The 21,587-nt window shown below is 38.5% G+C and overlaps 3 protein-coding genes across 4 annotated transcripts; 1 reads left to right on the plus strand and 2 right to left on the minus strand.

Moving 5' to 3' along the window:
- Positions 1–683: 683 nt before the first annotated feature.
- Positions 684–4,530, plus strand: cdkn3 (cyclin dependent kinase inhibitor 3). 2 transcript variants are annotated; one of them, XM_070920791.1, is made up of 8 exons: positions 684–703; positions 1,549–1,645; positions 1,813–1,868; positions 1,984–2,028; positions 2,163–2,385; positions 3,060–3,091; positions 3,310–3,413; positions 3,895–4,530. In XM_070920791.1, the coding sequence occupies exons 2-8, from the start codon at positions 1,566–1,568 to the stop codon at positions 3,982–3,984; spliced, it is 630 nt and encodes a 209-aa protein (XP_070776892.1). In that variant the 5' UTR covers positions 684–703; positions 1,549–1,565; the 3' UTR covers positions 3,985–4,530. The 2 variants fall into 2 exon arrangements, with proteins under 2 accessions (XP_070776892.1, XP_070776891.1); XM_070920790.1 differs by having other exon boundaries at positions 686–725.
- Positions 4,531–4,803: 273 nt separating this feature from the next.
- On the minus strand, positions 4,804–11,924 carry cnih1 (cornichon family member 1). The gene is made up of 5 exons (XM_070920199.1): positions 11,844–11,924; positions 10,278–10,346; positions 7,359–7,471; positions 7,108–7,251; positions 4,804–6,251 (listed from the first exon to the last, which is right to left on the minus strand). Exons 1-5 carry the CDS (start codon positions 11,922–11,924, stop codon positions 6,224–6,226), a joined length of 435 nt encoding a protein of 144 aa, XP_070776300.1. The 3' UTR covers positions 4,804–6,223.
- Positions 11,925–12,547: 623 nt separating this feature from the next.
- gmfb (glia maturation factor, beta) lies at positions 12,548–21,114 on the minus strand. The gene is made up of 7 exons (XM_070920370.1): positions 21,058–21,114; positions 18,556–18,652; positions 17,487–17,536; positions 17,336–17,387; positions 16,931–17,011; positions 16,768–16,841; positions 12,548–16,182 (listed from the first exon to the last, which is right to left on the minus strand). The coding sequence occupies exons 1-7, from the start codon at positions 21,058–21,060 to the stop codon at positions 16,111–16,113; spliced, it is 429 nt and encodes a 142-aa protein (XP_070776471.1). The 5' UTR covers positions 21,061–21,114; the 3' UTR covers positions 12,548–16,110.
- Between the last annotated feature and the right edge of the window lie 473 nt (positions 21,115–21,587).

Consider the following 21,587-nt stretch of genomic DNA (forward strand, 5'->3'; position numbering starts at 1 on the left):
TGTTCACTATTGTTTCTCCAGACATCTGAAGAAATGCAGTGAATCCAAAAATACTTCAAATGTCCAGCGTTTCCTTTTCTGTGGAAGAAACTTGGTTTCAGTCATTTGCGGTGTTTGGAGGCGGTTGTCTCGTGTCGGCTGCGCGCTGCTCTGTGCGGACAGCAGATGTCCCGCATGACGCTCAGTGAGCAGCTCTCACTGTTTACTGGGGAAGTCAGGTTCAGGAAGAACCATGCAAATGCTCTAGTTGTTTTATAATAGCTATTTATTGTAACTGAGTTATTGTTGCGCATCTGTGTAAATATATTTTATTTTACTGTTATTTACCAACACGTTTAGGTTGTTATGGGTTTTTTTTTTAAAATGTATTACAATATATATTTCATCTAATTGGTAATCGATTCCACTGAATCAAACACCTTGAATATCATTGAATAAACGGATTATATCACCAAGTTCTAGAAAAAAAACGATAATTATTTCCCATTTTTATGAAATTCAAGGGACGTTGTCACCGATCACGTCCTTCACTCCGCCCGTGTGGGTCAGTCCGTAAAATAAATCGAGCCCTCTTTGTTTTTAGAGGGGGCGTGGTTCGGGGACAGTACTTGAATCTGATTGGCTGCTGCGTTCAAGGAGTTTTCAAATCGGAGCAGCAGCTGACGGAGCTGTCAAAACAGGCGACAGGAGGAGAGCGTGACCGGTGAGAACGACGTCGCTCTATCGTATGTTTATATACACATATATGTATCTCTGTAGTACTACGCAGCTCTTTATTGTTTTCCGATAACTAATAGGTAAGACCTTTTTTTTTTTTTTTTATTGTTTATCCCCTTTGTGAATTCGGTCTGACAGACGATCTGCACAGCTAACGTTAGCTACCATCAGTTACATGTTTCTCTCGGAGCAACGTCCATACAAATTACGCTCGACAGTGTCGTCAGTGCTGACATTAATGTCGATGTAGTGTCAGATAATGTGTTGTCTTCATCGGCATCTTAAAACCTTGAAGGTAGTGGAGAAAAGGCTAGCTGCTAGCCAGACTGCAGCATGTTAAATCCATAGTTTACAGGTCGGTGTGTAGCCTAGCCTCTTGCTGACACGTTAGCTTATTTAAAGGACTGTAGCCTGAATGGTCTCAGCATGTTTTAGCCAACGTAGTGCAATATCAGTGGTGGAAGGTACATTTACTCAAGAACTTAAGTGCGCTTTTGATGTACTTTACTTTACTTGAGTATTTTCATTTTCTGCTACTTTATACTTTTACTCCACTACATTTATTTGATAACTTTAGTTATAATTACTTTACTACTTAGATTGAGATAATACAAAATATAATCAGCAAATATATTATGATGTGTTATTAAAGGTTAAGTCACAGCAAACGTTTTCCCCCAAAATCTAAAATATTCATGATATAGTTCTGAAAATGATCAAATAACAAAAGTGAACATAATGTGAAGTAAGTAGGCTAAAAGCTGTTTTACAGTCAGTTTGTTCTGTGGCTCTCAGCACTGAATTTCAATGTCCTTCCTACCGTCTCAACAGTCTGTTGGGCTGAAGCCATGAGGAAGAGTGAGTTTGATTCTTCATCTGAAGACGAAGAGGTTGGAGAGGAGCAGCTGACTCCCTTCCTCATCTCCTGGTAAGTTCCAGCAGTTTTCCTTTTGTCGTGGGTCACCAAAAAGTATGAGACTTGTGTTTCGTTGACATAAGAAATGTTAATTCTGAAGAGTCAGTTTGTTTTAAAAACATAAAATGTAAAACAAACATCGCTCTGTTCATGTATGTTGTATTTTGATTGGCTCTAAGGTTACCTCTGTCCATAGTGGAGTGCTCGCAGTTTCTTGGGATATGTGCACTACCAGGTAAAATCATAGTTTATCATTTTATTCATCTCTGCAAGTCACTGATTCTACTTTATTGTCAGGTTTTGTGCAACTGATCATAAAAAAAAACAATGTTTCCTTCATTTGACTTCAGGTTGCAAATTCAAAGATATCCGCAGGAGTCTGGAAAGAGATGTTGGTAAGATGACCTTAATCCTTACTGGTGCTCGAATAAAATACTCTGGAACAAACCATATTAGCATTCACAGGTAGATCTTAGTTTCTATTTGACTGTTTTGTTGTTTTACATCTTGGTTTCCTTCTTGTCAACAGAGGAGCTCCAGAACCAGGGGGTGCAGGAAGTGTTTGTTTTCTGCACCAGAGGAGAACTTAACAAGTACAGGGTTCCCTCCCTGCTGGAGGTCTACCAGCAGCGAGGCTTCACAGTTCACCACATGCCCTTCCCAGACGGAGGCGCTCCTGAGCTGGACCAGTGCTGCCAGATCCTGGAGGAGCTGCAGGTCAGCCTCAAGAACAACAGGAGGACTGTGATCCAGTGAGTGAACTGATGCTTTATACTGATGCAGAATTAAAAAATGGCTAAAGTTTGCAGTGTCAAAAGACATGAAGAGAACCTTCTAATCTTGAGAGATTTCCCAGTTTGTGTTTACATGAAGCATTTTTTTTATTTTGATTGTTATTCTAATTATTATCGGAGTAAAAGGCTCCATGTAAACACTTACAGCAGCCTCAACAGACCAGAGCAGTAAAAGGGAGGTTCCTGGTTCATGTGTCACTCTGTAAAACAGCTGAAAGGCCCCTGAGAGGCTCTTGAATCCCACAGTGGGCTGATGAAGCTGCTCCACAGGCAACAGGAAGAAACTGGTTGTATTGGACTCACCTAACGCATGAGCGAGTTACAGTATGTAAATTCTACCCAAACGTGCAAACTTAAAAACAAATTCCCCAGCTGAGTAAAGTTTAAAAATAGACCTCGATGCTGCCGTACTTCCTGTGACGGATACATGCTTTGTCTTTTTTAATATTTGAAGTATTTTTAAACCTTTGAAGTGCCAGACAGCCCCAGAGAGCCAGACTTCATCTCACCACAAAGACATCTATTTTCTGTAACACAGTTATTCTCGGGACACCTCCCATTGCTTTCAGCTTTTAGCTTTTGATGGGATTTTGTGCTTTTGTCCCCCCACCCCCCCCCACCCCCCCCTTCAGCTGTTATGGAGGCCTGGGACGCTCTGGATTAAGTAAGAATATTTTACTTATTCTTTTACTTTGAAAGTTACCCTTTGTTCTTTGAAACACTGAGCATGTAAACTAATATCAGTGTTTTTTTCCTCCCTGTTACTTGATTTTCTAAATATGTCATTTTATGTTGAAAAGTTTGACCTTTTTTAAAAAAGTTAAATCCTCTCTGATCATTTTGTTTCGCGGCTCTGATCACACGACTGTCTGGTGTTTCCAGTCGCTGCTTGTCTGCTGCTTCAGCTCTCTCCAACGATGACGGCAAACAAAGCAATCGAAATCCTAAGGGAGCACAGAGGAGGAGGAGCGATACAAACAGTGAAGGTGAGAGGTGACTTTTCTTCCTCTGTAGAGCTGTTATATTTAAGGAGCTATGGCCTACTACAGCTATTACATGTGTACCTCATTAAACATGCATATGTTTGGGTGTTAAGGTTGATTTCCTATCTTCTAGGCTGTTTCATTTTCAGTATGTGACAAAAAGACTTAAAATGTTTTACCTCCCACTTTTGTTTCATTATTGTTGAGTGATAATGAAGTTGTAAACATGGACTAAATGTTTCTTTGTGTGTTTATGTTAAAAAAACAAATATTGGCCGATATATATTGGTGTTGGCTTAAAAAATCCTCATGTGAATGTGGCAGCTTCTTGCATTATTACCATCCACTGATAACTTTTAATGAAGCCGTAAAAATATAAGTGACAAGCAAGTTTAAACTGTTTCCGAAGTTGAGTCCATTTTGAAATGGCTGTGTGGTGGGAATATAACGTGTAAACTAACCGCTTTGTTTTACTTCTCTGTAGCAATACAACTTCCTCCATGAGTTTCGGGAAAGGTACGCAGCCTACCAGGAAAGCAGAGAGGTTTCCACAGAGCGCTCAGTGTCTCGGTGATCGCTGCTCTTCTCTTCAAATCATTGATCTCTTCAAACTTTTTGACATTTTTCTCATTTGTCAGCGCCTCTTTCCTGATTGTGTGTGATATAATTGTATTCTCTAATGATTGCACTTTAACAGAATACTCTAATATATTGCTTTTCTCACCCTCATCATAATCAAATCAAACACTTGATGAGGAAATGCTGCTGGGGCGTTATTGGTTTAAAATACGTTGTTTGCATTCATATTACATTTAAAATAAGAGGTTTTTGTGATAAATGTTGAGGATGTTAAGGTCTCCTGCTGTATCTCTACTCTATTTCTCTAAATCTGTAATACTGCAAACCAGTATGTTCTTATTTCTGATGTATACCATCTTTTACATACTGTTGCATGCTTTGTTCAGGTCTGCATTTTGGCTCCTTAATTCCTCGTGGTTGATAACAAGTCACAGGTCTAATGCGTCTACGATTAAATCCCTTAATGGCAACACATTGAACAATTTGACCAATGTGGTCTGTAGGGTTTTTATGGGCCTTGAAAGTACTTTAAAGGTTTTGGATTGACAAAACAAGTTTTTAAAGAAAAGGAATAGATAAGGACTAATATACTAATCTGTTCTCTGATATAGCACTTGTTTCAACATCTCACTCATGCTACCCAGAGAACCAGGGTCACGCAAGTAACCTTAAGTTTCACTGAATCTGTTTTACATCCTGAAAAAGACCCTGATGAAATTTGAAACTGAAAACAATGGTGACAGATGAAAAGTCAGGGTATCGCCAAAGTTATAATTTATCCTCTGGGGACATTTAAAACAACATTCTAGTCCATAATAACAGAGTGGGATAGTTTTATTTAGATTCAAATAAACTCAAGTTGTCATTTCCTAGATGTGACATGATGGGATCTAATACATAAAAACTTAATTTTATCTGCGACAAATGATCATCCCTTTCCCTGACAGATTTACACATTTGAAAATGGCAATAAATACTCTAGTGTTTATGAAAAATGTTGTCAAATGGCCTCTACTCTAAAAGAAAACATAAACATCACTTTCCAGATTTGATTCTGGAAATGACCGGACACTGCGAGGAGTGCTTGATATCCAGGAGACATAAAAAGTAAAATTAAAAACATGGAATAAATAAACACTGGAGCTGCTAACGCTGTGGAATATTTGCTGTTGAAATGAACAAAAATGCACAATGACAAAAACAGTTGAGACTTCAAAAAGGTACATTCAACAGCATGGCACATCAGCGGTTTCCTACCAAAGCTCAAATGCAGAAAGCAGGGAACAACAAAGTACTCATTGCCTCCTAATGCTGAGTATATTATTGTACTGTTGAGTCTACCTTTTAATTCATCGATAGCTGCAAAGGGCGACGCTACAGAAACACAGGTCACATACACGTTGCTGTCTACTCTGGATTCACACTTAAGAAAAACAAATATTGCCATTGACTTCAACAGGGATTACATGATTTCAATGTGATGATAAATAGGTCTGAAGTATGGAAACAATACATCAGGTGGTTTGAAAACTGATGCGACAACCAGACTATGATTGTCCCTGTGCAACACGTTTCACTAAGTGATAATAACCCATGCACCTCAGTCCTCACTGGACATAACTGTACCTTCAAAGTCCTGAAATATCCATTTAAAGACCATATGTATCTGTGGGCTAGAACAGACGTCTAGTTTACACTTTGCTATTTGTTTTAGTGATGATAATGAGTCACGTGGCAGGTATAAATTAGCTGTTAAAGCCCAGAGTCTAAATTCACAGAAAAAGCTAATGCAGTTCAGCACACAGCTCAGATTCTCACAGATAATGCACACCTGAAAATGTCTACCTAATCTGTAAACACTCAAAAGTTGGGAACCAAGATGAAAAAAAACTTTATTTAAATCCCAAGCATCAAAATCACCACACCTTTAAAAATAAAAAAAAGGGGGGAACAAAACAAAAACTTGTCCATTCAGGTTTGTCCTTATTTTCCATAAAATTTAAACTACAGTGCTATGAGAGGAACGCTGCGACCGAGATATTCTCTTAAAAACGGGCTAAATGTTTCCAAAATGACACTCTGCGCTTTGTGTGGGGGGGTCGAGAGTTCGTCCGCTTGAAATGGCGTCTTGTGTTGCTGAACGGTGGTCTCCAGCAGGTCCAGTGTTCCAGCACTAAGATCATAGTGTCTGGTCGTCTACTGTACATGCAGGTCCTTTTCCTTCATTGTCCGGTTTAAGAGCTCACCAGAACATAAATCATCCTGTTAGAAATAAGAGAAAGTGGGAAAACAAGTTAATATTATCACACATCACCATGTTGGATTTTATAGGGTTTTGCATCTTATTCACCTGTTTTGTTGAAGGCAGAATGAGTAGGATTTTGCAAAAAAACAACAACAAAAAAAAACTTTGAATGCTGTGTTTACAAACCGCAACCAACAAATCCTTCTCATTCTGCTTTTAAAGAGGTAATTGTGACCTAAAATGCAGCGGCGGTTAAAGGAATAGTTCAACATTTTGTTAAATACACTTCACTTTCTTGCCAAGAGTTAGATGAGAAGATTGATACCATTCTCACATTTGTATGTCAAATAAAACGTTACAGTCAGGACACAGTTAGCTTAGCTTAAAGACTGAAGCGAGATATCCTGGCTCTGTCCAAAAGGTAACAAAATCCACCTGCCAGCATTACCTTTGGACAGAGCCAGGCTAGCTGTTCCCCCTGCTTACAGTTTTTATGCTAAGCTAAGCTAGCCAGCTGCTGGCTCTAGCTTCATTTTAACAAGCAAATATGGTGGTATTGATCCTCTAAATCCAGGCAAGAAAGCGAATAAGCAGATTTCCCAAAATGCTGAACTGTTCCTTTAATAGGATTAGAATTCACACAGGATCAGTATTATCAGGCGATTTACCGTCTTTTAATTAGACTACTTAATTTGCACTAGACTTTTTTCTTTACCAATTAGAAACGTGGCAGATTTGCACATCTCTACATACTGGACATCCCCAGATTATACAGAAAAGTCCTGTGCAAATTAGGCTCATGTTTTTTTTAATGTAAAACCAAAACATGAACGCTCCCAACAAAGAAAAACAAAACGAAATATTATTTTGTACCCGTAGAGATAGTAGAAGAATGACAGGAGGTAGAAAGCCAGTTTGCACCAGCCTTCTTTTTGACAGAATGCCAGGATGTCAGCATTCATGATGGTTGTTGGGTCGTAGAGTCCTGGACAGCTCATCACAGGTCTGCTCATATACCTGCATCACAGAAGCATCAGGGTGTCAGGTAATTCAGACTTAACGGTGCTGAATTTTATTGACGGACTTAATACTAGACAATAGATTCCTTCATGCGAGATACTCACCTCCAGACATGATAAGCCAGCAGTGGTAAGTTGAGACAGAGGGTGAGCCACTCGGCCGCACAGAAGAACATCACGCAGAAGAAGAAATGGATGAGATACTCTGGGAGCACCAGCTGAAAAGAGAAGAAAATAAAATGTCAGAATCCATATACAGGGAACAGTCAGTCCTCCTCATAAGCCTGTATGCTGATTCGCTGTCAGTAACATATAGACAAAATGTTTGTGGAGTCTGAATAAATGTGACTTGTGAGAAGTGAAAGCACACTGTTCAGAGGACAAATACAGCGTGAGGTTACAGAGCCTCAAAGGCCTTTTTACAAAAGAGAAAGTGGAGCTATTTTAAGAGCCAGACATCTAAAAATTGCAGTCAGCTCTACAGAGAGTCAAAGACAGGAGTGAAATACAAATGAGCTCCAGTGAGATGCTAATTTTAACAATGCATTTTATACACACACACACACACACACACACACACACACACACACACACACACACACACACACACACACACACACACACACACACACACACACACACACACACACACACACACACACACACACACACACACACACACACACACACGTCCTCAAATTTTCGTGTAGTTAAGCCTCTTATTGTGTCGACACTATCAGGCCCAGCTTGATGTTATATTACTACACATTATTACATAGGCAGAAATATGTCACAGTAAGCTCTCGTGCTGTAGGCAAAATACATGACCAGTGCTTTATCATGCACTGATCTGACACATAATGTGTAACACAATAAACAGGGTGAAAAATTAAGACCTGCCACCTGCAAAATGGCTAAAAAAAACAAAACAAAAACACTAAAATGTTGGCCCAAACAAAAACAAAAAAGACCCCACTTGCCCAATAAACAAAACTCCCACAGCGAGGCACGACCCTCAAATGTCCTCTGTCTAATGTGGCAAAATGTGACTGTTTTTAGTCATGCAGCCAAATCTTGTATCACATTTAGCCTTTACCACTGACTGGTAGAATTTAGAAATCTACTAGATGCTGTTGCAAGTGGATAGAAAAGGTTAATTTCCCACCCTGGTTATATGTCATGCATCATCAGGTTTGACCACAAGTATAAAAAGGGGAAACCCATCAACAACTTGCTCTGGAGAATATTAGCGCATCTCAACATCAACATCTTCTGCAGTGAGGGCAAACCTACAGAATCATCCCACTTCCTGACAAACGGACCATGCTGTGAGCGCTAGCAGTGTTGATGCATCAGCCTGCCTCAGGTTGACAGAGTTCGAACTGGTGCGGGGTTCAGGGGGGCAGATGGAGGCACCACATGGAAGCCATGCATTCAATAAGAGCAAGAGGGTGGGAAGGGTGGGGGCAACCAACAGCCCACAGATGGAAAGGTGAGGGGCGTGTAGGATGAGGAAAATACAGGGGGGGGCTATAATGTGTTGAAATCCTGCACTGTGCTGCCAAATACAAAAACAACTGATCACAGCACAAAAAATGTGCCAACTGAGCTGAGCGTACCACACGCAAAAAGACTGGCCACGGTCAAAACTGCAGAGAGTACTGTGGAGTGCATCATGGATTAGAGACAGAAGAATCTGTACTTTTAGCTAAAATAACTCCTCCTACTCCTGAAGTCACTAACCAATCAGTGGACCCAAATATTGCTGAGCTGACGAGTGTTGGGATTCTGCAGCCATCTGTCCTGAACCACAGGTGATGGAGGTTAGAGCCAACACTGAGCTCATATACAGTAGCTTCGTTCTGCTAATTGCTGAATCAAACTGCAGTCTCCACCTCGTAGAAAAGTGAAATGATTATGTGACATGTATTAATAAAAGTTTCATTTAAAGCTGGAACATTAAAATCAATTTCCTTCAAATCGAGCATCAACCTATACTATGATACACAGCTCAGTATCCACGATCCATCCTCAACTATCCACTATTCAAAAAGCTTTGCTGACGTTACATGATTACTATGAATACTGTTGTGTAAAAGCTTTGTCAGGACAGTGTATAGGCCTGGTGTTACTGTGGTCTCAACTCCAGACAAGTTACGTGACTGTCTGAGTTTACTGGGAATTTATTGTACCAGTAACTGTAACACTATTTGCAAACAAAGGGTAGGTTGTAATAAAGATCATGCATGTTTTGAGCATTTGCAAGTCTTTTCAGTTAACAGCTACACTTTATCTATAAAATGAAATGATATTTCATCCCACAGAATATTGTCCACTACTACACACACCGTGGCTCCTATACCTAAAAAAGCAGCTTAACACAGTTTAAAACATGGGCAATTTAATTGGTTAGATGAGGTAAAGAAAATAGAAGGCACCATACATTATTTCAGTTAATGCTCACTTTAAAGAGGTCTTGAAAAATAAAATAAAATATTCTTAACATCCACAATAGTCAAAACAATCTACTACATGACAGTAAATGACCGGAGACACAGGTGGCATGTGGTCTAATCCCGAGCTGAACTCTGACCTTAACTCTGAGATTAGTTAACTGAAAAGACGTTTGCAAACACTTCTCCGTGCAAAATGACAAGACTGCAGACTGAGTTGAACTGAGCGGGCATTTTAAAGATTGGTACAAACCTTTATTGCAATTTTGACTCTTTTAATCTTTTTGACCTTTTCAACTGTCTTTTTGCCGTTAACAAAGTGTAAAAAAAAAAAAAAAAAAAGCAGATTAGGAAAAACAAAACAACAAAAGGTGTTAGAGTTTGACAGCTGACAAGATCACTGAATTCATAACAGGCAGGTTATTTAGCAAAACAGTGCAGAGAAATGATTGAAAAAGACAGATAGACGGATAAAGTTATCCTAAAATAAATGAAAAACCTTTCAACAGAGCATATCTGCATGCAGTCAAAGAGGCAAGGAAGGTGTGTCAGGTGTGGCGGCGTCACTTACCGGATTTAAAGTGTTACACTGATCTATAGGATTCTTGTAATCAGTCTTCAGCTCATCAAATGCTATTATCTGGGGAACAAGATGATCACAATGTAACAAGGCACAGAGAGCAGCTCAATGTAAATGCACATTTTATGAACCTGGAATAAATGCAATTTGGCATTAAATGGCTTTGAGTCAGTAAGATGGAACATTTACAGTTTACTATATGTTCCATCAATGTCACTTCAATGTGTTATTTTATTGACATGCCATAACTTTTACTTAGAGCAATAACTTCCCCCTCTCACAGAACAAATTCCTTCTGTTATGCATGTATTATATTATAAGAATGATTATTTTCATTACCAATTGATCTGCTTTATTCCAATTAATAAATGATCACATATTCTCCAAAATGCGAGAAAATTGTGAAAAATGCCCTTCATTCAATTTTAATTCAGTTTTATTTATATAGTGCCAAATCACAAGAACAGTCATCTCATGACACTTTGCATATAGAGCAGGTCTAGACCTACTCTTTATAATATAAATCAGAACTAGAATCAGAATCAGAAATACTTCATTGATCCCCGGGGGAAATTAGACAAGATAACATAAAGAAGTCTTCAAATTGTATGTTGTGATTGACCAGCAGTCCAAAACCAAAAATGACTTTCTGAACTGACCAATGAATTAACCAACTCAATGTTTCAACATTACTATCAAAACAACGTAGGCGTTTGTTTGTTTGTTGTACATGTTGTCAAAAGATTCACGTTGTTTACCCCTGAAACTTTTACCGTGACACCAACGTAATGACATTTCATTGTATGTTCACATTTTTATTCCACGTCATTTTTGTTACGCTGAATGCTGCATTGAGATAAAACAGTCGTTTACTTAAACCAACTAACGTTTTGAATCATGGACACGTTTTATAAGTTTACAATCTGCACTGCTTATGTTGACATTTTGACAAAATGACGAAATGTGACATGTCGGGAAACAGACCGAAGCTCAAGGAAACGGGTGACAGTGTCATCACAGAGCGGCATGTCGTTCCAGACTGGAAGTTAACGTTAGCTAAGCCCGCTAACTAGCTGGCTAGCTACTAGCTCAACACTTACCGTTAGACAGGCCTGACAAGTTATAACACGTTTGCTATGTTCAGACCACGGTTAATAAAAAAAGGTGAACAATGAAACGGGATCACGATAATAAAACGTATAAACAAAAAAAACAGTGTTTGTCTGTGTGTTTTAACTGACAGCTAACTTTAGCTCCTAGCCAACGGCAGGGAGTGTGCCATTCATTCTAGAACGGATGTGTTGCATGTTACGTATACTGGGCTCTGAGCGCGCGGCCGTTTCTATGGAGTTAGCTTGGATACGTTCTGTCCAGACGTTACCGAGATCCCCGGTGAGCTACGTACAACCCGAAAACGTCCCGACTGTTTAGCCACAACGCCGGCCTAGCGTTAGCCCGGTCTTTGACAGCCTTCCTCGCTCTTTCGCCTACTTGTATCAGCGCCGTTGGAGTGGCAGGCCAACGGTCTTTTCTAAGGATGTTTAAATGTATACTTACGTGCCAGATCGCGAAGAAGATAAGCGCCGCCGTGAGCAGCAGAGCAAGCATGTAACAAAAGGCCGCGAATGTGAACGCCATTTTTCTCCGGTTCTGCTAGTCAGTTCCTGGCTCGGTTGGCGGATGATGCAGGCGGATGATGCAGGCAGCTTCGCAACCGATTTTGAGATTTGTCAGCGTGTCTTCTTCTTCTTCAGTGAGTGTTTAGCTAGCTGGTGTCCTTATTGTGACATTACTGCCATCTTCTGGAGTTATTTATGTCCTTCAGTGTTTGAGTCGTCAGTCCCGTTCTCCTCACAACTTTCCTTAAATTCCTTATTTTGCATGTTTATTGGGATATGTCCTTTTCATTTTGAAGCTTTGTTTTGAAAAATGCTAACGGAATAGCTGTATGCTGTCCGTATAACGTTAATACCAAAACATCTACTGTAATTACAAATTATACAGTTTAATATTAAAATTAAAAGCAGGCTCACATATACACACGCGTGTACATGCATTTGTCACACAATATTTATTCTATTATTTATTTATTCTGAAAAATGGCGTTGCTTTTGCTGCACTAGTCTTTGGTCTCCATTTTTCTGTGCAACATCAAACTAAAGGATTCCACAGTTTTCATCAACGCTGGACTAAATGTGATAAACACATATGCACTTCATACATGTCAGTCTGAAAACAGCAGTCTGTAGAAACCAGAGGGGTAAACATCACTGTCATTTTATTTGGACAATAGGACAATAGACACTTTATAAAGTATGGGAAAATACAAATATCTCAAGTTTCACTGATGCCATGAGGCAGCTGGCTATGATAGAGTCTCAGGTGTGTTTTTTTTTAATTAAAAATGAAACAAAATAGAATACCAGGCATTGATCAGAGAGGACACCAAGAGCTGAACAACACATTTGCAAGTTAAAGTAAAAGACTCAAGAGGCCAAATATACAACAGGTTCACCACATAGGAGGGAAAGCTACTAGATCCACAGGACATAACCAGACACATGGCTCAATATCAATATATTAGGGAGATTGATTTTGATACATGATCAATGGACAGTCTATTACAACCCATTTCCATGAAAATAGCAGTAGCAGAGGGTTTCTTCAAAGAAAGTCAGTATGTAAATATTCCAGGTAGAGTAAGAACACAGCTGAGACCAGATGTTTGAGATGAAAGTTTTGCCCCTTCTTAAAAAAAAATGTGTATGCAAATGAACGGCATCAGTTTAATCAAATTAACGTAATAATTTAAAATGTTCTGGAAAGAATGCATGCGCCAGAGCAGCACATTCTTGAATATGTCATTTGGAAATGTCTGTCAGACGTATGAAGACATATATTAAAGCATGCAGTTCTTTTACAGTAGCTCTCCACATTTTAGAGGTTTAAAGAATTTGTTTTAAAAAGACAACAGCTACGTATGTTTTTATTTTCACATCAAAACCAGCACTTTGCACGTGTTTCGATGTTTCAATGAAATGCAAAGACTGTTTCAGAGTCTTTGATTTCGGATTGACTGTGCATTTCTGAAAATTCATCTTGCGTTTAAAAGGGTTTTGCAGGTCATAAGGTCATAAAACTCCCTTTACCCATAAAGGGTAGCATACAACTTCAGCTAAAGTAAGAAGAAACCAGAAACAGAAATAATCATGAGAATCACCCATGTTGGAGTTATGTTTCTCTGCTACAGCAGCATAATATTGGCTAATATCAAGCTGACAGTGTAAATCTTAGCTTCAATGGCATCAGTAGACAGCAAAACAAGTGATTACAGTTAAACCCCATTGTTCCTGTTGGATTAAACCCTGCCCTGACATGTAAATCATAATTGATTGTCTAACATTTGACATCAATACATAATTTACATGAAATGGTAACATTGTGCGTACATATCTTTGAGTCATATCTCTACAAACTGTTTCTATTATTTATTATAACCAAGATTACACTTAAATAGAAAAAAGATGATGTGTCTTGGACTTAAAAGATCATAAAGTAAAAAAAGAAAAAGTGTCTTAAATCCCCCAACAAAGCTTTTCCAATCACCTATTTTTCTCACAAAACATGTTTGTGTCATGTTTTCATTTTGGCCTCGTGATTTTTTTTAAAAACAGATGTAAATATAAAAATTAAGACAAGGCATTGGTATGGTAGACTTAGCAGTATGACATCATACATTATGTGGTGATTTCTTGCCTTGGGGCTTTAAATCAGCTACAATCCTACTTTCCAAAGTAGGAGTTTCTCAATAAGAAATGAAACTGATGAGGGAACATGTGGAATTAATTTGTGCCTATTATTCTTTATTAGGGTCAGACCAATATGCAGAGCTGATATTAAACTTTTATTAAAGATCAGAAATCAGCCACCCCAGTCATCCACCAGCGGTATAATGGAGGTTTCTCCCACACTGCTCACATAAAACCAGTCTGTAGCACCAGCAATACAATTTTAAGTACATTTTATGTAGCTTTAACTATCTGGGGCTGGTGGCCCTGCTGTTAAGAGCCACTGAGAGCCGTCAATCCTTAAAGTATTAGCAACTGGTTTGGCGTTTTAGTGTGTTGGATTGGTTTAAATGCTGTTTCACAGGATCTTCAGCAGGAAACCAGGAAGAACTGTCACTTTTGAGCATGAAAAAGAGTCCGTGACATTTTAGGTTATTTTAACTCTGTACTCCAGCACAATGTGCTGAAGGTGAAGCTGAAAGCTAAAATTTGCATGTTAACCCCAGTCTGTGTTAAATTTAAGATCAACAGTGTAACTGTATAAATACTTATAGACTGCACTGCATATATCAGATATTGGCATGAAATATGAGCTGCTGGCACATTCAATACTATACTATAATAATATCATTATCAGCCTTGAAGCTATATTGGTCGAACCCTGTTCTGTATGGAAAATGTAATGTCCAGATGCTGTCCTTTGCCTACCAAGTCTAAAAATTAAGCACAACTGGCGTTTGGAGAAGTCGCAGCCATCATTCTCAAGGCTGTGACTACCACTATGCAATCAAAGTGGCTTTACATCCGAATAAAGCACAACATTCATCAACACTAACAACAGCAATAGCTATAATGCACAATATTAGCTAACAATCTCCCTAAAGACACAGTGACCCACTTATACAGAGTAGCCCAGTAGATTAAAAAGAGGGCAGGTAGTGCCCCCCTGTGTGCAGTGTTTTCAAGACTGCTGTGGTCGCTTGAGACGGAGGTTTGTTGTAAGTAATAAATTGTTCCGTTTGGAATGTTTCAGTGGAAATCTTGTTTTCAGGAGTGTGATATCGTCATAACAAATACGCAGGTCAGAGGCAGAATACAGCTTTACCCACGAGTCACACTGTTTTTTGCTAAACAGAGACGAAAAGATGTGATCTGAGGATGCACTAACGGGCAAATCTGCAGTGTGATAAGCACCACTCCAGGGCTTCTGCCAGCCTGTTCAAGTTACAACACATCATATATAAGTCTTAGGAGTGCCACTTGTCTATGGGTCTTAGTGTTATTGTTATTTACAGTTTGTTACCTAAATTATAATTTAAATGACCTAAAATTAATACTGAAGGAGAGACTGACTACAGCTGAACTCTATATTGTTGCCATGATTGTTCAGATGTTCTGGCAGGAAGTTTGTTTTCACAACAAAAGCTAATTACTGCTCTAAAGTATATGCTTATATAACCCTAAATACACCAAAAAAATAAAGACTCCCTCAATTATGAAAAATTATTAAACAACAAGTGGAACTCAGAAGGTTCAGAGTTGCAAAAAACACTGAGTGTAAACTACTTAAGGAAACAAACGGTTGTTACAATGCCTTTAAATTCTCCTGAATGAACATGCTTAGGAATAGTGGATGAGTACTATCAATTTCCGTCCACTTTAAGAGCTATAGTAGTGTTAAGTCAAAACAGACACGTAACTGGCACATGGAGAGATTGTATGGGACACAAAAGCAGACCTGCGTCAAACAGTATTTTCAGTTTTAGGCTGATGGGTGAGGTTTAGTTAGTGCCACACATGTCGACAGTCACAGAGAAGTATTCAAACTCCTGTGAATGTCTAAATTGTAATATGCCGTAAACTCTACCAAAGAGGCCTAAAACTGAGCACAGAAAGTATTTGCAAACACTATTTAAAATCAGGTCTGGTAAAAAGAGGAAGGAAAAAATTAACTGTGGTGTGTTTCTCCCGAAGAGATGACACAAGTTGTGCAATCTGGATCCCCCTCACATCCCAGACCACTGGATGAGACGACTTTAGCCGAAGAACCCAAGTTTCTCTCTGAGCCATTCCTCTGTTAGGTCCTCTGTGTTTCTGATCTCAAACACCTGGTAAAAACATAAAACGGAGCAAAGAAAGAGCGGGATTTAGAATTTTCTTAATACAATAAGAGAAAAGTCTTAGGATGCAGTTTGGTATAAAGCATGGTACCAGCTAATGATAAAATACACAGATAAATGGATGAATCACATAAATTACACGATATTACTACATTAATTGGCACAATCAACACAATAATGTGACATTAATATGCTAATGTTACATTATTAATAAACAAGACTAACAGTCTACAGCCATGCTAGTGGTTGAGGCTGCACAGCAGTGCTTTGAGCTAGATGCTAACATCAGCATGCTAACATGCTCACAATGATGATGCTAATGCTGATGCTGATGTTAAGTGGGTATAATGTTTACCCTGTTCCTTATCTTAGTTTAGCATGTTAGCATGCTAGCATTTGCTAATTAGCACTAAACAGAGTACAGCTGAGGCTGATGGGAATGTCAGTTTTGCATTTTAGTATTGGACAAATTACAGTTTTGACCTGATGATGGCGCTAGATGAAAAGTTAAGAAAATGTCTACTTTACTATGACTTCGCATCAATGTTAGAAGCTCACAGATGGCCCACTAACCTTGGACAGTTTAACGGTATGCACCAGTTTGTTTTTGCTTCCCGCGTACATCATCTGCTGATCTGGTCTGCAACCTGCCGAAAACACAAATACATCAACATCAACAACACCAGAAATGTCCTTGTTATGTTAGAACAGTGCACTGTGGGTCATGTGTTCTTACCCACTGGGCTGGAGAAGATGAAGCAGAGAGGATAGGAAACACGTCCATCATCATGTTGGTATTTATAACTGTAGACGATAAATGTTCCTGGTGCTAAGGACAGTTCACAGATTTCACATCAGGACTCATAGCAATACAGCACGGTCGAGAGAGGACGACTTGACTTTCTAAATCCTTTAACAAGAGTGACCGGACTGAATCAAGATAATATTTCAAATAAAGTATCTATTTCAAGTAAAAATCGACCTTAGAACAATTTTAAAACAGGCCCTGTAGCAGGATGAATATATTACCTTAATCATAAACTGGAGTAACCGTTTTAACATCACAGACTGATGATATGCAACAGAGTCGAACAATTATCTAAATACTGTTAAAATAAGACAGGTCACTTATTCAAAGGATATCTCGGCTGTCTCTCAGGCAGTTCTTCCTTTAGATCGTCAGGAGAAATGTCCTAAAAAAAGATGGACGTGTCATGAACAGTTAAGTGTGGCACTCCGTCTCTGCTGTCGTGCCACGTCCATATCTACAAAAGCAGTTATAGCTAACTTACCTCGTGTTCCTCTTCGAGAATAACCATCTGCTTGTCTTTATCGATCTTCACTGAGGGGTAAAAAAAGAAAAAGAATAAAACACTAAGAGGAAGTATACAAAAAACTAAACAAAAAACAAACAAATTATATTATATTTTCATCATATTGCCTTTCACAAAAGGTACAAATGTAAAAAAAAAAAAATGCTTTTGAGTCGGAGTCCATGCCATGCAAACACACTCCTAATCCAATTTAGCAGCAATGACATTTTGAACTAGAAAAGCTTCAAAGCTTCAAACTAATGCAACGCTACTCTGTCACACCACCTGCTTTATCTGGATTTAACTCTTACAAACACACAGATATATAATGTAGCTGGCTTACATTTCCCTTTCTAATATCATGTTACTTTTTCTGTTTTTCTTTTATTTGTATAGGTCGATTTGACTGAGTGTGTTTACTGATAACACAACATCTGTCTTCATCTGTTGGCTTTAAAGTTGGGAACACACTAGGAAGAAAATTCTCGACATCACACACACACATTTAAAGGAATAGGTCAACATTTTGGGATGTACACTCAATTGCTTTCTTGCCGAGAGTTCGATGATGGATACTACTCTCATGTCTGTACGGTAAACATGAAACTACATCTGGGAAAAGGTCTGCTTAGCTTAGCATAAAGACTGCACAAAAGGGGGAAACAGCGAGGCAGTTTTATTGCTAAGCCTAGCTAACTGGCTAACCAGCTGTAGCTTCATATCAGCGGACAAGAAAGCAAATAAGTGCATTTCCCAAAATGTCAAACTAGTCCTTTAATGGCTGACAACTGCACATTGAAGTCATCTGAATTAATTTGATTCATGAGTTTAAAGAGGCAGTCTGTCAGCCTCCATTTTGTTCCACACAGCAGGAAGCAGTCTGAGCGTTAATGCTACATTTCCAATTCTGCAAACTGCCAAGCACGTTGATACTTCGGACAAAAACAAAGATTCACATTGTAACACAAAATTAAAAACAACGGTTTTATAATCAAAAAACAAGTAAAAGAAGAAAGTGAACTACATGAAATGTGTTTCCAATACTCACTAATGATGGCCGCATTATTGGTCTCCTTCCGGAAACGGAACTGCTTCAGTTTGTTAACCAGATCTTCATCCACATCACACACCACCAGTGATTCACTCTGATACAAACACGAGAAACACGCAAATACAATGAATTTCAAAGTCATAAACAGGTTTTGTTTTAAACAGCAGAGACACTGTACACAGATTTAACTGCACAAACCTTCTGTATTCATTTTTATGTTCTTTCTTTTTGTTTTTGAACATAGTTGACAAACCAAAGCCTTGATCTTTGGATTTAAAACTAAAAAGGACACAAACACAGACCATTGTGTTCATCTGGACTAAACTAATGTATCCGATTTATAGATAATATGTTTGTAATATTCTGCATTTCAACTGGTAGTCGAGGAAATAGTAATATGACGCCTTCTGTACATAGAATGCATCCAACACCATGTAGATTAATGTAATATATTTACTGTCAGCCATAATAAAGCCAAAATAAATAAAAAAAACTTTCTGCAGGAATCCAATCTGACGAGAGGCTTTATTCAGAAAGAAAATAATACACCAGTCTCAGCAGGATTTTATTGCTCTGAACCCAACGTCCACACAGCATTACATAACTCCACCACAAAGACATAAACTCTTTAAGAGTCTCTGCAGAGTCTCTGAATTCTATAATTACACCTTCCTGAACAGATGGCTGGTGGGAGTCAGGATTTCACTGAGCTCAGAGAGAGATCTCTACAGATTAAGAGGAGGCCGGGGTGTCTGTGGCTGGGACTAAGACAGCCGAAAAACAGGGTGCATAGGAAAATGATGGGGAGCAGGCATGACAGTGACAAAAGCCGGAGGTGGCCACGGGTGTACTTCTGGTTTAAATTCCTCCGGCCGCGGACAGCTAAGTTAGCTCGCTAGTTTGGCTGCTAATTCAGCCAGGAAATGAGAGTCGGCCAAGTTGAAACTATCCAGTTAATTTAACGCATCTCATGTGTGAAAATAAAGCAGCGACTCCGGCCAGGTGTCGATCGACACTGAAGAGAGTCGAGCTGTCATGACACGCAGTCAAAAACATAGTTCATCAAGAGAAGCAGGCGAGCTAGCGTTCAGGCAGCTCCCCAAACAGACGTGTTGAAACACAGCACTGCGACCTGCTAAGACAAGCTAACCACACGTAGCTACACTGCGACAGGAAGCCAGCTGGGTTGGTCTTCAAAATAAAAGCAAACAGTGTGTCTGGAAATTTACAGAAGTGGAGCCAGATTCTTATTAAGAGCTGAAGTGATTTGTCGATTAGCTCAGTGAAAGGAAATTCATTAGCAAAAACTTTCATAATCATCGCTTCGCTCACCATAAAGCAAAAATCCCTGTGGTTTCAGTGTCTCTGGTGTGAGGATTTGTTGCTTTTCGTTTTGGACTGGTGTATGACCATAACAAAACATTTGAAGATGTCACATTGGACTAAATAATAATATATATATATATATATACATACATTTAGCTACTTTGACACTATACATAAAAAAAGATCTAGAAAATAACCTGCAGATTAATCTATACTGACAATCATTGTTAGTTGCTGTCCTAAATCATGTAACTAGTTATCTTTACCCTGAGATCTCTGTTGACTTACAGCATTTGAATCCATTTAACTTCCATTTAAAACCACATTGCTTATTGGTGAGCTTATTAGTACACACACAGATCACTGAATCAAAGAAACATGTGATGCATGCATTTCTCCTTATCTTAACATATTACTCTGGGAAGCAATGCAGAATAATAGCTAGTAGTTTTCCAAAAGGACAAAAAAGGAAATGATTGCTTTTTTCTTTCCTTTTGACTGCATTCCATTTCTGTAAACTGGCTTATTGTAAGGATTTTAAAACAATAAAACACTACTGTAGCTTACTGAATTTCTGATGACTAAACTTACAAGTGAGTATCTACTATTTTGTATTATGAATAAAATACAAACTTTATGGCCGATAAAGCACAGAACCCCCCCCCCCCCCAATGCCATCGAGTAGAATCACAGTCATCATGTTGCTTTGTATGAATGTAGGATTTACTGCAGGTTAAAGTCAAACTTCTACCTATACTTATATTAACACAACAATAAATCATGTCAAAGTTTCCAAAGTCATTCTTACTCTGCATTATTTTAAAAACTGACTTCTGTGTAAACTGCAAAATTTTTCTCTTCGTGCTACTTAATGACGATCGCATGTAAATGTTTAACAGCATTATTTGATTTTAATTTTGTTTATATTACTTTCTATATATTTTATTCTGAAATCTGTAACCGGAACTTAAACATTTCTATTCTTGCTAACTTGACACTGATACAATGGACAGAGGGTGGAACTAATGCTAGGCTAGCAGGCTAACGCTAGCCAATCTGCGACCTTACTTTTTCCCAACAGTACCCGGAAGTTCACATTTGTTAAGAGCACGCGATTAAAACGAAGAAACGACAACGATGACAGCTCTCTCGCTACAACACGGAACAACTCACCATTGTTGTAGAGTTAAAAATCCCCCGAAGCTGCTGCAGCTGCTCTGGATGGTAGAGACGCTGTAAATGTTTTTTTTTTTTTAACTTCACATCATCTTGTGACTGGTTTGACCAATCCCAAACAAGCAAACCCCCCCCCCCCCCCGCAAAAGTTGGTCACGAAAAGCCTTTTTAAACTGTGTCGTTTAACTTTAGTTACCAGTTACTAATAAGTTACTAGTTACTTTGCAGATTACAGTTTTATATACAAAATATATACTAAATTTATGAAATAGAATGCATTGTTATAGATGAAACTACCAAACACAATGAAAAACTACAACAATTTTTCTACATAATGAGTACTTTTACTTTTAGTACTTTAGGTACATTCAGCTGATAGTACCGTACTTTCATTTAAGTAAGATTTTGAATGCAGGATTTTAACTTTTACTGAATTATTTCTACATTCTTACATTTTTATTACGTCTGTTGATAATATGTCCACATGATGCACCTTCCTAAATGTAATTATTATAATTATTATTATT

This window comes from Enoplosus armatus, chromosome 15, assembly GCF_043641665.1.
Source record: "Enoplosus armatus isolate fEnoArm2 chromosome 15, fEnoArm2.hap1, whole genome shotgun sequence".
Lineage (NCBI taxonomy): Eukaryota > Metazoa > Chordata > Actinopteri > Centrarchiformes > Enoplosidae > Enoplosus > Enoplosus armatus.